This window comes from Microcaecilia unicolor, chromosome 7, assembly GCF_901765095.1.
Source record: "Microcaecilia unicolor chromosome 7, aMicUni1.1, whole genome shotgun sequence".
In the NCBI taxonomy this organism is placed as follows: domain Eukaryota; kingdom Metazoa; phylum Chordata; class Amphibia; order Gymnophiona; family Siphonopidae; genus Microcaecilia; species Microcaecilia unicolor.
This window is the reverse complement of record NC_044037.1, coordinates 84,254,472-84,271,121: the sequence shown is the minus strand read 5'-3', so window position 1 is coordinate 84,271,121 and position 16,650 is coordinate 84,254,472. Positions and strand designations below refer to the sequence as shown.

Genomic DNA, 16,650 nt, shown 5'->3' with positions numbered 1-16,650 from the left:
CAACCAGTTCCTAATCCAGTTTACCACTTCGGGTCCTATCTTCAGCCCTTCTAGTTTATTCAAGAGCCTCCTGTGGGGAACCGTGTCAAAAGCCTTGCTGAAATCTAAGTAGATGACGTCCATAGCCCGTCCTTGATTTAATTCTCCCGTCACCCAGTCAAAGAATTCAATGAGATTCGTTTGGCACGACTTCCCTTTGGTGAAACCATGTTGTCTCGGATCTTGCAACTTATTGGCTTCCAGGAAATTCACTATCCTTTCCTTCAGCATGGCTTCCATTACTTTTCCAATAACCAAAGTGAGGCTTACCGGCCTGTAGTTTCCAGCTTCTTCCCTATCCCCACTTTTGTGAAGAGGGACCACCTCCGCCGTTCTCCAATCCCTCGGAACCTCTCCCGTCTCCAAGGATTTATTAAACAAATCTTTAAGAGGACCCGCCAGAACCTCTCTGAGTTCCCTCAGTATTCTGGGGTGGATCCTGTCCGGCCCCATGGCTTTGTCCACATTTAGCTTTCCAAGTTGTTCATATACACTCTCTTCCGTGAACGGTGCTTTATCCAGTTCATTTTCAGGTGTACTTTTGCCAGTCCCTCTCGGTCCTTCCCCAGGATTTTCTTCAGTAAAAACAGAACAAAAGTATCTATTTAGCAAATTGGCTTTTTCTTCATCATTTTCTACATAGCGTTTTGCTGTATCTTTAAGGAGTAGATTATTAGGACTAGTTTGGGGGTGTTCATTTTGGTTTCCATTCTCTGTGGCTACTGCTAGGACTGTGTACTGATAGTTGGATGCGTGATAGGACTTCGTTCTTTGGTGTGGGATCTGTTGATCTGATCTTGTGTGTAAAATTTAGCTTGCCTTTCAGCTGCTGAGATCCGTATTGGGTCCTGTTTCAGTGGTAAGTTAATGAGCAGGGGAGATGGGAGGGGGGGAGTAGCTCTGAGGGTCCTCCTTTGGTCTATCTCACAGCAGATAATGCTTCACACCCTCTCGCCCAGAGATTCTCCTGTTACCAGGGTCTGTCTGGAGACAGAAGGGAGGGGGGGGGGGGGGAACTACAGAGCACTTTCAAGGTGCTTAACAGAGAGGTGTCACATATGTGGCTGGCTGTCTTTTGTTGCTGACAGGTTGACCCAGAGGGAGAGGTTGTTTTTGATCAGGGAAGGGTAGTTGGAAGACAATGGTGGGGTACTTGACTTAATTGCTCTTTGGAATGTGTTAGGCCAGGAATTCTAGCCCTTGAATGCTGGTTTTAGACTTCATAGAATCTTTCACTAGTCATGTATATTTCAGCAGTCTTGCTTCTCTAGCTAAAAGCTCGCTTGCTTGCGTGCAGACCAGTCAATGTCAGGCTGATTCAATCATAGCCACAGGATCAATGTGTGCTTTCCAGTTTGACCAACCCACACAAATCCACACTCTTCACAAGCCCTGCATGCATCTCTGGCCCAATCATATACAGTGCAGGAGGCTCCTTCAGAGGCACACTGAAAGTGTCCTCAGCTCCTCCAGCAATCTCTACAAAAAAGGCATACCCCACCAATCCAATTTAGATGCCTAATCCCTGCAACACAACAAACCTAAAGTACATAATGGTCAAAACTCAACTCTTCCGTTGTACGTTTCCCTAATGTGGCTATGCCACTTGAACTTTATCTGACCACTACATCACTTTGTATTTGTTCTCACCAAAGTCTGCAAACACCTCTCCGGTACTATGTAAGCTACATTGAGCATACAAATAGGTGGGAAAATGTGGGATACAAATGTAACAAATAAATAATTAACCTTATAATTGTGTTCACATTTGGGTAATAACTGAGAAAATGCTACCGAAAACTGACTTGAAGAAGAAATAAATATATATCAAAGAACAGGAAAATGTTGGCACATTTGGGACCCTGTTTACTAAGGTGCGATAGTGTTTTTAGCGTGCCTATGCTTAGTACGTGCGCTAACCATGTAGGCGCCTATAGGGATATTGCAGGCACGTACGTGGTTAATGCACGTTAAACATGTTAATGCGCCTATAATGATGATTAGTAAACAGGGCCCTTACACTGACTCTGGTCTTCTGCATGAAGGTAGCTCTGCCCTCATATTTAATATCTTTCTTTTAAATGGTAGTAATAAACAATATTAAGTGTATTTTATAATATACCACTGCATTCCACAAAACAAAAGGAGCAAGTTCCCACAAACCATCTTCCTCTTTTGATGTAGGCACAGGAAAAAAATTTTTTTAATGTTCTCAAGTTTCAACCTAATTCATGTTTAATGTGGGATATAGCTGCCATAAATACGCAAATAAATAAATAAATAGATAGAAACTCTGAATGCTAAGCACCTGATTCTCATAACATGATGTCTGTTTTGGTGGCCCTTTACCAGGAGAAAAAAAATCTCTGCACAATAACACATGCAAGTGTGTCCCTATAACCAGCCCCTTCATATGACACACTTATTACCATTTATAACAAACTACTACTCTATAAAGTTATTCCGTTATTATACTTCCTCTGTGTACATCTGTTGGCTGCACAAACCCAGCATGTTTGAAAATATAAGTGAGACTAAATAAAAAATGCTACCAATAAAGAACGCCAACGTGGATGCAGCAGCTCATAAGTTTGTTTGCTTTGTTTTCAGTGAACGAAGCACGACGGCTGCGCGGGGAAGGGGAAACAGAGACTAACCTAAGTGGCTTCAACGTTTTGACGTCATGCTGGCACCTGTTCTCAATCAGGTGACTTGTTCGGAGTGGCTGTCGGTCCCGCCCTCTGATGTGAGTTCCTTCCTGTCCCGTGCAAAGCCGGCGGCCTACTTCGCCAATAAAGAGATCTCCTGTGCCCCTGCTGTGGTAAGTTTATTTTCTTGTCGCTGCTTCTCTTAGCAGCTGCAGCGGTTTGGGTGGCTGCGGGAGGGAGAAGGGAAGCAGAGGCAGCGGCTTGGGTGACAGCGGGAGGGAAGCAGCAGCGGTGGCAGCGACTTGGGCGGTTTAGTTTTGTTTTTACCGTGACTACGTGTTTGAAAGAGACTGCAGCAATTGCTTGCAGAAAGATTATCCCCTTGATATACAGTACTATAAAGTTCTTTTTGAAATTAGGTCGTCAATCACTGTTTGCTTTATGTTTGTGTGAACTCAAGAAATGGCCCGTTGTATTGTGCAGAAGTTTGCCTAAGAGTGGAGTTGTGTCTTGGGCCAGAGAGGAATATGCTGACTGCAATAGTCTCTGTACCTGGGATTCTGCTTAGTTAACATGTCTGATCTTAATATTTGCAGTTGTGGGATGCCGAGCACAGCCATGAAGAAGAAGGTAATGAGAGTTTTTATATATAAAATTTTCCCATAGCTGAATATATGCATATGTTCAGCTCTGTAGAATTCGGGTCACACATGTTTTGTGTTTATTTTTGCTTCATCCTTTGTTCTTGCTGAGAATGGCAGTCCTTTCTTTTGTTGTTTTTGGCTTAATGTTTGATTTTATATTCTGGCTTTTTTATGTTTAAATCTGTTTATTGACATGAAATGCAGAAAGAACAGGCATAACACTGCAATGGTAATAAAGTACAAATACAACTATTAGCTTCCCACCATTCTTCAATTGTCATAAAGTTTTCTTCTTTTTTTCCCCACCCAGCCAACCCGTTATATTCTGGCTTTTTAATATTCTTTTTCAAACAGGTGCTGTTGATGGGAAAGAGTGGGTCTGGGAAGACCAGCATGAGATCTATTATCTTTGCAAACTACATTGCCAGGGACACACGACGCCTTGGAGCCACAAGTAAGACTTAACAAAACAGCAAAGTTAATAGAACAGACATCAAAATCAAACAACCTCTGTAAAGGGCACTTTTCTGTCTGGTCTCAGCCCATGGAAAAAAGCAGGACAATATGTCATTCTGTGTCTGAAAGGCATGTTTTCTTAAGTTTACCACCAGTGAATGAGATGGCTATTCTGTACTGTTTGGGACAGGGATGAAGTAAGCAATAACAAACAGGATTAAGTCACTTCAGTCTTTGGAGTGCACCACTGGCTTGTCTTTCAGAATCGCACTCTTTATTTCAGATACTTTGTGGATTCTGTCCAATCTCTAAATTTCATCTTCTCCATTCCCTTTATTTTATTTCCTATGGCATTTTCTTCTCTTTCCTTGCATATAATCTCTCCATTCTTTGTATCTGTCCTTTTCTCTGTTGTGCCCTCTGTATGGGTTGATAGACCCACTCTTCACCTGAGCTTACTCTCTCTAAATTCTATCTCAAGGCTTGTTTCTTCTTTAGGTTCAAATATCTTTATGGAATACGTGAGCAGGTACAAATCAGTTCAGAGAATGACTCCCAAGTATTGTCATAAAATTGATCCAAAATTTGAGCCTTCAACATTTTCACCATTTTATATCCAATTTTTAACCCCCCCCCCCCCCCCCCCCCCATTGCTTCATTGTCTCTTAAGTGTTAATTTTTAGCATCATCTGTTTGAGAGATTTTGACTTATCCCATCTTATGGGCAATTATAAATTGGTTTATGATGAATTTGCTCAAAATCTGTTTAAAAAATCACAATTGGATTGCATTTTTCTCCTCTTTTGCTTTCTAGTTGATGTGGAGCATTCCCATGTGCGCTTTCTGGGAAATCTGGTTTTGAATCTGTGGGACTGTGGTGGGTAGGTAGCATTTATACCACCTTTTTGGATGAAGTTCTCGTACCTAGAGACTTTGAGGAACCCCCCAAGTGGCATTCAAATGTCTTTACTGCATTTTGGTTTCATTTGTAGTTAAAAAGAAATTTGGCTGTTTTTACAGATCATTCTTCCTAGGAAAGCATTTTATCCTAAAACATAACAAAAGTTTTGATTCTTCTGCCTACCCTGACTCTAAGACAAAAATTCTGTCTCAAGAAAATTTGTCAACAATAAGAACACTTGTTTCCATTATGTCCCAAGGATCAGCCCAGACAAATGGGTTGTGACCATCCGCCAGCAGGTAGAGATAGAGAATACTGTCTTGGTTGCTAAGCACAGTAGCTTATGAGGCACAACTCAGAATTCTCTGTCTCCAGCAGGCAGGATAGCAGCGCCTGTGCACTGTGGTGACTTCTGTGTGGCCTCCTGTCCTGCTTGCAGGTTCAGTTGGGGCTGAGAATGTTCTGTGCCTCAGATGTAAACTTAGTGGGCTAGGTCCCTCCTTGCTCCCATGTTGCCACTTTCTACCTCTTTATCTCAGTCTCTTCTTGTTCTTTTTCTCCTGCTTCTATCTTAAAAAAAAAAACAGCCACTGCAGTACTTTTTGAGAGCGCTTATGCTGTGGGAAGGTTGTGGGGCTTCAGTGCCTTGGAAATCACAAGACTGGTTGTGAATATATTTGTTGTTCTGTGTCTGAGCTAATTAAGTCTTGTGCGTGCTGCAGAGGTAAGTTCTCGGCTACCAGTTCCTGCACGCTTTGCTTTACTTCTGTGGCCATTCCGCTTTTACCTACTTTGGCCGTCAGTACTCTGTCTCCCGGGCATTCAATCCAGCCCCACTCCGATGGTGGTTTTGCAGGCTCAGTGACAATGGCTCCTACGGTCTGCGAGACTTCGGCGGCCATTTTTTCAGCAGGTTCCTCACCCTCTCCCATGTCCCAGAATGTTGGTTTTGTGTGGGTAGAAGTTTCTGCCCTACTGTTTTTACCTGAATTTGTTCTTTTATTGCATCAGGCTTTTTATTAAGTCAGCTCAAGCTGCCTCTCCTTCTTCCACTTTTTTGAGGAGCAGCATCCCATTTCACAGAACTTGGAGAATACTCCTCCTCAGGACTTGGAGGAGGTTTTATCTGCTGATGGCCCTGACTTGCACATTTCAGAGGCAGATAGCTAGGCTGCTTTTGGGAGCAGAGTTCTCTGTTGATCACAAAATCTATGGAGGCTTTAAACCTTTCTTCCCGTGCTTTTAATTTCTCTGGTCTGGTCCTTCTCCATCTATTATTTCAGGTACTAAGACACTTCCTGTATCTTTCCATATTCGTGAGGCTATGCAGGAGCTTATTGCAGCTCAGTGGGAGAGTCCTGATTCTAACCTCCGGGTGGCTTGTGCTATGTCTAAATTATATCCCCTTCTGCCATCTGATTTAGAGCAGTTTGCTCTGCCTAAGGTGGATGCCCTTATTACGGCGGTTACTAAACGTCCCACTGTCCCTGTTGAAGGCGGCATTGCATTAAAGAATATGCATGACCACAAACATGAGGCTTCCTTGAAGCTTGCCTTTCAACTAGCTGCATTAAATTCTCAGGCAGCAATTTGTTCGTCTTTTGTAGCCAGGGCTTCTTTATCATGGAGTCAACAATTTTCCATGTTGGACTCCCCTCCAGACTTTCATCCTACCCTAGAAGTGAAGTTGTCCTATTTGTCAGATGCTCTTTATGACATTCTCTGAGCATCACTAAGGGTATGGCCTTGGCTGTTTCAGCACAACAGTAGCTATGGTTGTGGCATTGGGCCGCTGATATGGCAACCAGATCTCATCTGGCGAAGTTCTTTTTTTTTTTTTTTTTTGGGGGGGGGGGGGGGGAACCACTCTTTGGTGTGGATTCGGAGAAGATTGTTAGACCTGGGAGATTCCAAGGTCCAGTGGCTACCTGAAGACAAGCCTAAACCTCATCTCCAGGTGGCTAACCCTTATTTAGAGGAATAGGCTAGTGTTTCTGCCCAAAAACTTCACTTTCCTCAGACTGTCTTCTTTTCGAGGAGGCAAGAAGCCCTTTTCCGCTTCAAGAACCTCTCCCTCTTTGCAGCCCTCGTAATGACTTAGTCGAGGTGAGCGACTTTCCCGTTTTCACAAGGAGTGGATCGCCATTACTACAGGCTGTCCCCTTGCAGCAGCTCTGCAAAGAGTCAGGCAGAGCTAACTACCTTAGCCTCTTTAAGGTGACTGGGGGCCATTTAGCCTTTTCTTCCGGCAGAGAGGGGCATGAGTTGATATTCCATCTATTTTGTTGTCCAAAAAAAAGAAAACTCTCTTTGCTCGGTTCTGGATCTGAGTGGTGAACAAGTCTTTCGGTGCTGCACTTCTGCATGGAGTCTTTTTATTCTTTCATAGACTCGGTCCAGCCAGATTGTTTCTCATCTCATTGGACCTCAAGGAGGCTTATTTTCATATCCCAATTTGGCCGCCTCCAAGGAAATTTCTCCAATTTGTGATCCTGGGAGCTCATTTTTAATTCAAGGCCATGACTTTTGGTCTCACCACTGCATCTCGCACATTTTCAAAAGTTATGATGGCGGTGGCAGCCTTTCTTTGCCGGCAAGGGATCCAAGTACATCCTTACCTGGATGATTGGCTAATTTGGGTGCCTTCTTATCAAGAGAGCCTTCACAGTACACAGCCCTGTTTTTTTCTTTCTTCGCTGGGTGGGTGGTTAATTACAGCAAGTCATCTCACCCCCAGAGTTTTGGACCCTTAGTTCTTGCTGCAGGAATATCACAGTCCCTCCGCTCTTAAGGAGTGTTTTTGTACATCCCATTTGTCTGGACTGATCCCTGGGATGTAATAGAAGGAAAACTTAATTACCTGATAAGTTTTCTTTCCTTTAGTCCCAAAGAATCAGTCCAGAGCCCACCCTTCTGTGATGGTTTCGGTTTTTCCAGGTTCTATGTTGTTTTGGGTGTTTGTATTGTTCTAATTCCATTATTTCTAAGGTATGAGTTTTGCCCTTTATTTCATAGTTCTCTTCTGTCTTGAGGCTGGAGTTATTTTTGTGGAAATCACTCTTTCACTGCTTTATCATCAAATACTAGCTTGGTTGCTAAGCCCAAGAGCTTATGAGGCACAATCATTAGAGTTCTTTATCTCCACATGCTGGCGGATGGTCACAACCCATTTGTCTGGACTGATCCTTTGGGACTAAAGGAAAGAAAATTATCAGGCAACTAACTAATTTTTTCCTTTGCACAATATTTGAGTCTTGTTCCTTTTATAGTGGCGCAGTGCCTGGTAACTTGGGGTCCATGGTATGGTTTTTCCAGTGGTCCAGTTAGGTTTCTTTCCATGTATTCAGCCCTTCACAGGTTGTAGTTATCTCTGTGATACATTTGTATGGTTCTCCAGCTAAATGTAGAGTGTGTTTTTTGTTGTTTTGCTTTGAACGCTGTACAGATATTGGATAAAGCACTGATGTAATATGACTTTCTCTGTGTTTTACTTCGCCTTCACTCAGGCAGGATACCTTCATGGAGAACTACTTCACCAGCCAGCGAGATAATATCTTCCGCAATGTGGAGGTGCTAATATACGTGTTTGATGTAGAGAGCCGCGAGCTCGAGAAAGACATGCACTATTACCAGTCGTGTCTAGAAGCCATTCTGCAGAACTCCCCTGATGCCAAAATTTTCTGCCTGGTGCACAAGATGGACCTGGTCCAAGAAGATCAACGGGATCTGGTATGGGGGAGGAGGTGCCACTGCTGATTTTATTTGACCTAATAACCTTGGGTAAAATGAGGTATGGTGGAGGAGACATTTCTGCCTGTTTTAGTGTTGATATAAATTTGGATCCTGTGGAGCAGGGGCCCCAAAGTTTTCAGGAGAGGCCACATAAGACATTTCAAGCCACCAAACAGGATGAGAGGGGGTGAAGGAGAGGGGTTCCCCAGTGCAGTTGGCTGAACAGGGTTGGGCCATTGTTTTCTTCAGTGGATACAGCCTGGGAACGCCATCAACTTTGCTGCCTTAGCAGCTTCCATGCATAGAAAAAGTAAAATTTCCTCTGTAGGTTGGATTTAGCAGTGGGCAGAGAAAATGTGATGGGTTAGAAAAGTGAGCTCCTTGGGCCTCAGTTTGGGGACTTCTGCTCTGGAAAAATGAACCTATGGGACTAGCAGCTAGACTTTAAAACAAAGCAAGATCCTTCAGGAATATCTTTCTGATTAAGAGGTATTTCAACTTATTCTCTTTTTCTGTGAGCTCAGGTTAGTTATTTCTTAAATTACTTCTTTTAAATGTTACTGCTGCTTCATGAGTGGCCTTTGACGTATTTCTGATTTGAGGGTGTTAGCTGTGCTCTGCAGACATTTTATACACATGTTATTTTATTAGGATTTATTTACAGCCTTTTTGAAGGAATTCACTCCAGCAGTGTACAGTAAGAATAAATCAAACATGAGCAATAGACAATTACAGCAGTAAAAATATTAAAAGATACAATTATGGCATGGTCAACATAATACGTAATAGAACATTATAGTAGTGAAGGATAAAGCAACATATAGATCGGTAAGAAAGTAGGAGGAGTTTTAAAGTAAGGTGATTGATTTAAAGAAAGTTTCACATGTTATCTAAGTAGGCATTATCCTATATAATAAAACGCACCTCCAACATTTTGAAGCTGACTGCATGGCTGAGGCATTCCTGCTCTCTGTATCCATCTCCTGAATTGACATCACATACTTCCGGGTTCGTCAGAAGCAGAAGTGACCAATCACACGAGGTTTCTCGGCTTCAGAATGTTGTAGGTGCATTTTTATTAAACAGGATTGGTCAGTTCCTTGAAGCACAGCCAGAGCTCAGCGTCCTGCACAGTAACGCTCAGACACCAGAGAGGGGGGGAGGTATCTGTCACACAGGTCAGGCCCACCCTCTTTTAACAATTGATGTATCAGGTGAGCAGGTCTGCTGCATCAGGCCATCATCTTTCCATATATGTAATATAGTCGAACATTAAAAAGTGCATCTGTCAGAGACTATGATGTGATTGCATTACTCTAGAAAACACATAAGCTAGAAGGAGGCTATGAGGGCCTGGAGACTTCCAGAATTCAGTGGCTCACAAGGCAGGCTGGTATCTGAAGGCTTTGGGGGTCCTGCCCCCCCCCCCCCCAGACATTTTTCCTTCATTGCCCGTAAAGGTTCTATCCTTCCCCCTTCTGCTGTGTATTGCCTTCTAGTCAACAAAGAGCTGGGAAGCAGCAAGTTTGTTTCTTCCTTTGCCAGTTTTCTTCTGCAGTCAGTCATGCAGGGGCCCTAATTATGGGAGCTTTAAAATATATCCTTTTATGATGGGGAGGCCCAACACCCTTGTATGCCTAGGACTCAACAGAGTGTTAATCCTGCCTTGTCCATAATACAAGCTAGAGGGAAGACCTGCTTGGCATGTAATGGGTCATGCAGGCTGGAGGGAGACCCAGTGCGTTTGAACAGGATGCAGAACATTTGAATTATAGCATTATAAGATAAAAACAATATTATTTCCCTTTATTTTTTTTTCTTTTCCCTTCCAGATCTTTAAAGAGCGGGAGGAAGACTTGAGGCGTTTGTCTCGCCCTCTGGATTGTGCATGTTTCCGGACATCCATCTGGGATGAAACCTTGTACAAGGTGTGTATTCTGTGATTTGTCTTGCCATTGATTAATGCTGTTCCAGAATACTGCTACAGCTGATGGCATGCGTCATATTCTTTGTATCTCTTAAAGGATGGAAGCGAGGAATAGCAGCATTCAGAGCACAGGACTGATATGATTTCCTGGGCGCCTAATCCTGATCATTTATTGACTCTGACCTTGCACGTATCCATTGACCTTCCTTTTGTCTTAATTTACCCAGCTATTGAGTAATAATGGTGACTTTCCTCTTCTGAAAGGTGCCGTGTGTGTGATGGCTACCGGCCTATCAACATATCTAATGGGCTCCTATGTAGAGGAAAGGCTCAACCATGAAGTGCTTTTTTATGACTGAGATCAAGGAGGTGAAAGCAAAGGCCCAGAAAATGTTTGATGGGTTAGTAGATAGGAAAATGACTGACTACAGCAGAATAGTCCCAGTCAATTTCCTGCTCCAGACAGAGGGACATGAAAATGAAGACTATAAAACTAAGCAGTATTATTATAGATTTTATGATAAAAGTGATGACCTGGTGTAGGGAAACCAGGGTCAACAGAAGAATTCCAAAAAGCTACAAAGCACCCGTTTGGCACACAGGAGGAAACTGGACATACCTAACGCACCTTGCTTCAGCGGATGCCTGCATCAGGGGTATAATGTCCACATTCAGTAAAGGGATTGAATTCCCAAACAACAACAAACTACCTTAGTCTCTGAAAGGAACAATTAATCTTTAGTGCAAATTGCTGAACATGAAAAGCTGACCCGGAGTAACAGCTTAAGATCATTCTGCACTAAAGATTCATTGTTGAGATTAAGGCCATTTGTTGCTCTTTGGGAATTCATTCCCTTTACTTAATGTGGATGTTAAATCCCTGATGCTGGCATCTGCCGAAATAGATTTTCCTCCTTTATGCCATATTGGAGTTTTGTAGCCTTTTTGTGTTCTGCTGCCCCTGGTTTTCCTACATTCATTGTTGTGATCACTGCCAGTTTCCCCTAGCTTTTTGTTTTGGACCTTATTATAGACTTTAAACACTTAGATTCTGAAACAGCTGACTGTAGCAATAGGATTTGATGGGGCTTGGGGGCTCTTGTCATGTGATGACATGTTCACATCCTTTGTTCATAGTGCGAGCTTCTGTGCCTGCATTAGTAAAGGGACAGGCAGTTGAGCAAAACAAACTGTACATGCCACCTATAGCAAAGCTTTCTGTGTGCTCCTAGACTTCTGAATCCACAAAATTCAAAATGCATAACATCACATCCTGTTGGATCACTTGTCCCTTGTTGCTTTATCTCCTTTGTCATAAGAGCAGAAAACGTATTAAATATTATCCTAGCCAAACTGGTAGCAAATATCTGTCTTTTAATTGTGTACAATATGCAGTTCATTCACACAGCATCATACAGTTCCACAATTTGAAAGTAGACTGAGCATTTGATGGGAATGTTTGCTATTGGGACTGGAGGTTATGTTCTTGCAGTTGAGAAAGTAAAGTGGTAACGGATGTATTGTTTGAACTAATATAAACTGGATAATTGCTGTACTCGCAGGCCTGGTCAAGCATCGTCTATCAACTGATTCCCAATGTCCAGCAGCTGGAGACAAACCTGAGGAATTTTGCACAGATTATAGAAGCGGATGAGGTGCTCCTGTTTGAGAGAGCTACCTTCCTGGTGAGAACATTTATTGTCCTTGCTCTTGGATCATTTTGTTGAATATGGCACTGGTTAGGTTCCATTTGATGTAAAATACAGTGCTGAATTTTTTTCTTTAAAATTCTTTGAAGTACTTGGGATGTGGGTATTGGATTCTGTCAGAATTGGCCCATGGTCTTCTGTATCTGGCTTGGTTTGCACTGTGAGTATTAGCAATTGCCCTGATTTTCTTACCATGAAAGCAAAAATATCACTAGGTCTGAAGATGCTTGTAACCAACATGGGATTGCTCGACAGAATGAGTTTTTTTTTTTTTTTTTTTTTTGTTTTTGTTTAGAAAGCATGCACTGCTGCCCCATCTCCTCCAATCTCCTGTCACAAGGGGTGTAAAAAGGTAAAAGGAATTGCATTCATCTGCATTTCAGCCTTCCTTTGCTTCACAGCAGATGAACACAATCCCTTCTAATAGCTGGCACTGCTGGCAGTTTTCTCTGAGGCTGTATACTACACTCTGCAACTTGGAGGCACCATGGGTATTTATTTTTAATGAATTTTCAGAGCAACCCATGTTTAATGTGTATTATTTTTAACTTCCATTTCTTTAACCAACATACCCGCCATCAATATGAAATGGCGAGAGGGTGGCTTTGCTTTTCTGCTAGGGCAAGATTCAGATGCAGGTGAGGTAGGGGAGACAGAGTGAAGGTCGCTTTGATTTAAGGAGGCCAGGCTCCAGTCTCTCTCCATCAGGATAGGAAATAATGACTGTCCTGATAAGTGTCCTTACTGGTACCTCATATTTTTCTCACCTTTCCTATACTCATTTGGGAATGTTAAGTTCCCTTCTGAGTCTGACTAGCCACAGAACAGCCGTGCTTCAGCCCAAACCTCTGCAGGATATCTAGAAATGTACTCTTTGAGGGTTTAATCCATATTAGTCTTTAGACTAAGAGGTTGGTTTCTTCTACCCTCTCTTGTTCCTTTAGCATTCCATCAGTTTTGCATTTATTTGATGTATGGCAAGTTGGTCTATGTAATACCTATCTGTATAGTTATCCTAGACTGTCTGTAGGCAATAGCTAATCACAGCCTTGCATATAATTAAGGCTTTTATTCTTGGGTTCTTATAAATTGCAAATTTGGATGCTTATTTTACAGCTAATTAGGGATTGTGAGGGTACAAAAAAGTCAATGTAGTCAGTATTTATTAGTATTTTTTGCACATCAGGTAGTGTTGCTCAGTATCTTTTTCCGGTGCAGTCATGTACATTTGTGTCACTTAAGAGTTATCGTGTGGGTCAAGACTTTTTTTTACATTACCTAGATAATCCTGAAGAACTCTATAAAGTAAACTATGAGCCACTAATTGATACAATTAGAGCAGAGGGTGACTAGCTGCTATAAAAACAAATGTATGTGTTTCAGTCTTTACCAGGTCTGGTACCTCAACGTTCACTTATGGGATGGCAACAGGATATCTGTTTATATGGAACAGAAAGAGAGGCATAATCGAACGAAAACGTCTATCTCCATAGGCATTTATCTCCGAGAACGGGTCCGTGAAGGGGCGGACCGAACTGTATTTTCGCAAAAAATAGACGTCCATGTTTTATTCGACAATTTGTGAGCTGGGCGTTTTTGTTTTTCAGCGATAATGGAAAATGAAAGCGCCCAGCTCAAAAACGAATAAACCCAAGGCATTTGTTCGTGGGAGGGGCCAGGATTCGTAGTGCACTGGTCCCCCTCGCATGCCAGGACACCAACCGGGCACCCTAGGGGGCACTTTTACAAAAACAAAAAAAAAAAGGTAAAATAGCTCCCAGGTGCATAGCACCCTTCCCTTGTGTGTTGAGCCCCCCAAATCCCCCCTCAAAACCCACTGCCCACAAGTCTACACCATTACTATAGCCCTAAGGTGTGAAGGGGGGCACCTACATGTGGGTACAGTGGGTTTGGGGGGGTTGGACGACTAATAAGCATTAAGCAGCACAATTGTAACAGGTAGGGGGGGATGGGCCTGGGTCCACCTGCCTGAAGTCCACTGCACCCCCTAACAACTGCTCCAGGGACCTGCATACTGCTGCCAGGGAGGTGGGTATGACATTTGATGGTGAAAATAAAAAGTTGTGAAACATCATTTTTTTTGTGGTGGGAGGGGGTTAGTGACCACTGGGGGAGTCGGGGGAGGTCATCCCCGATTCCCTCTGGGGGTAATCTGGTCATTTAGGGCACTTTTGGGGGCCTTATTCGTGAAAAAACAAGGTCCAGGAAAAGTGCCCTAAATTCTAGCTACAAACGCATACTTTTTTTCCATTATCGGCGAAAGGCGCCCATCTCTGTTCGGGTGATAACCATGCCCCAGTCCTGCCTTCACCACGCCTCCGACACGCCCTCATCAACTTTGTACGCTTCCACAATGGAGTGCAGTTGAAAACGTCCAAGTTCGGCTTTCGATTATACCGCGTTATTCGTTTTTGTGAGATAAACGTCCATCTCCCGATTTAGGTCAGAACTTGGGCGTTTTTCTCGTTTGATTATAAGAAGGATAGCCACCCAGGATAGTGAAATTAACCCTTCAAAAACATAAGTTAAAGGATGGCTTGGGAGTTGTTTTAATAACTTATTATGAAGCCATACAACTTCATGATCTTTGTGATTGGCATCTAGACTCTGCCCCCAAGCACTGTCTGTGTGGAACATCTTATCACAATTAGCTGTTTGAGGCATTTAGTTTGGGTCCAACCAGCTTTGAATGAGGGGATATCAGTGGCCAGTCCTTATACCCAGAACTTATTGCTTGTGTGGAGGATGGTGCTTAAGTCATGCGGAACAGGAGGGGACTTTTCAGTCCTTGTCCCAGTCAGTTGGGAAATGCAAACTTGCTGAGGTAGGCTGTGTAGGTTGGGAGCAGTACAGTCATCTACTGGAGAGCGGCAGTGTTAAAAGCTTTGGCTAACCACAGAAGGAATTTAATCTTCCTTCTTAGGATCATACCATCAAAGGTGCATAACAACATACAAACAACTCTGTGGACAGGGAAAATAACAGCAGCAAACCCACCACCACCACAGACAATTCTGCTGTGGCTCAATAGGTTCTGGCTAGATTAGCCACTTGCACCCATAAGTGGACTATATTCATCTATTGAAGACTGGGCCTTAAGCGTAGCTTTACATTTAGAAAGGTTGTCCACTGTTCATTGTGTTTTATTATTATGGTTCTTAAACCTGCCCCCCCCCCCCCCTTAGGCTACAGAGAATGAGACCCAATATGTCTAACAAATGCTGGCGAGGGTGCGGAACACTTGGTACTTATTTTCACATGTGTTGGGCATGCCTAGTTATCTGGTCTTTTTGGGCACACATTGAACAAGAAATGGAAGGCCAGATTCCCCAGACAGCACAAAAAAATATATGCAGGTTGGCTAAAAGACAAACCATCATTGGCACCTAGAAATATGTGCAACCCCCCCCCCCCCTCCCCCCCACGCTGCCTAGTTGGAGACAGAAGTTAAGGGTGGTGGTTTTAATGTACTCTAACTGCGACTCTGCTGCAATCAGTGACTCCATTAAAATGTCTGGCTAAGTAGCTGTCCTTATTAATTTCCTATCTGAAAACAGTCTGAATAATGTGAGGGGCTATGGGGTTGTTAATTTTGGGAGATCAAGGTTTTCTTGGTTATTAACTTTCATAAATATCAAGAGTTCCTCTTTCCCCCCCCCCCCCCCCCCCCCCCCATCATTTTGATAGATTATTCTCTCATTGTCCTAGTGTGATCATTCCAGGAATGGTCTTGAAGCTGAGAGTCATGTACCAGAACCCCTTCTGGGACCCTGGTTCCATCTAGCCACTAGCTGTCACTTCTGTTAATGGCCACAACTCTCTTCCTGCTAGTCTGAAGAAAAATATGCAAGTTATGAATACAAATAAACTAAATTGATTTCAAATGCCAGAAGTCTAAAAAAAAAATTGAAACATTAAAGACTAGATGATCCTAAATGAGAATATAAATGTAATAGGCTTCTCACAGAGTTGTGAAACAAAGGCAACCAATGGGTCATAACTCCAAGGTGCAAACTGTGTATTAGTGATAGCATAGATGAAGTTGGTGGAGTAGCACTGTATGTCAGGATGGTATAGAGTGAAGCAGGACAAAGATTCTGTAGGAACCAACTGCATTCTAGAATTTGAGGATATAAACTCCATGTATGATAGGGAATGGTATATTACACACGGGTATAATACCACCTACCTGTCCAGGATGATGATCAAGCTTTAAATGCTAACAGAATAGACAGGCTAATAAAATTGGCAACACAGTAATGGGAGATTTCAATTACCACAGTATTGTGTGGGTAAATTTCTCATCGGGATGTACTAGGGAGGTAATTTCCTAGGTGCCATTAATGACTGTTCATGGAGTAGCTGGTCCTGGAACCAGCGAGAGGGAAGTACTTTAGATCTAAATAGCAGAACAGAGGAACTGGTGGAAGGGGTAGAGCTGTTTGGCAGTAGTGATCATATGCAATCAAATTTGGCATAATCACTAGAGAATTTTAAGTAAAATTACTACAGTAGCATTTAACTGTACAAATGAAGACTTTTTATTAAGCTTTTTCCAAATTTGGTCATTTTA

The 16,650-nt window shown here is 42.7% G+C and overlaps 1 protein-coding gene across 2 annotated transcripts in view; it reads left to right on the top strand.

Annotated features, from left to right (window-relative positions):
- Nucleotides 1–2,756: 2,756 nt before the first annotated feature.
- Nucleotides 2,757–16,650, top strand: part of RRAGA (Ras related GTP binding A) — a 28,664-nt gene continuing 14,770 nt past the window's right edge. The window contains exons 1-7 of one of the 2 annotated variants that reach the window (XM_030209715.1): nucleotides 2,757–2,860; nucleotides 3,284–3,317; nucleotides 3,686–3,785; nucleotides 4,602–4,668; nucleotides 8,195–8,417; nucleotides 10,253–10,348; nucleotides 11,910–12,032. In XM_030209715.1, coding sequence (XP_030065575.1) covers nucleotides 3,291–3,317; nucleotides 3,686–3,785; nucleotides 4,602–4,668; nucleotides 8,195–8,417; nucleotides 10,253–10,348; nucleotides 11,910–12,032 — 636 coding nt within the window. In that variant the 5' untranslated portion in view covers nucleotides 2,757–2,860; nucleotides 3,284–3,290. Of the gene's footprint in view, nucleotides 2,861–2,923; nucleotides 3,318–3,685; nucleotides 3,786–4,601; nucleotides 4,669–8,194; nucleotides 8,418–10,252; nucleotides 10,349–11,909; nucleotides 12,033–16,650 lie in introns of those variants that run through there. The other variant, XM_030209714.1, reaches the window with a different exon arrangement.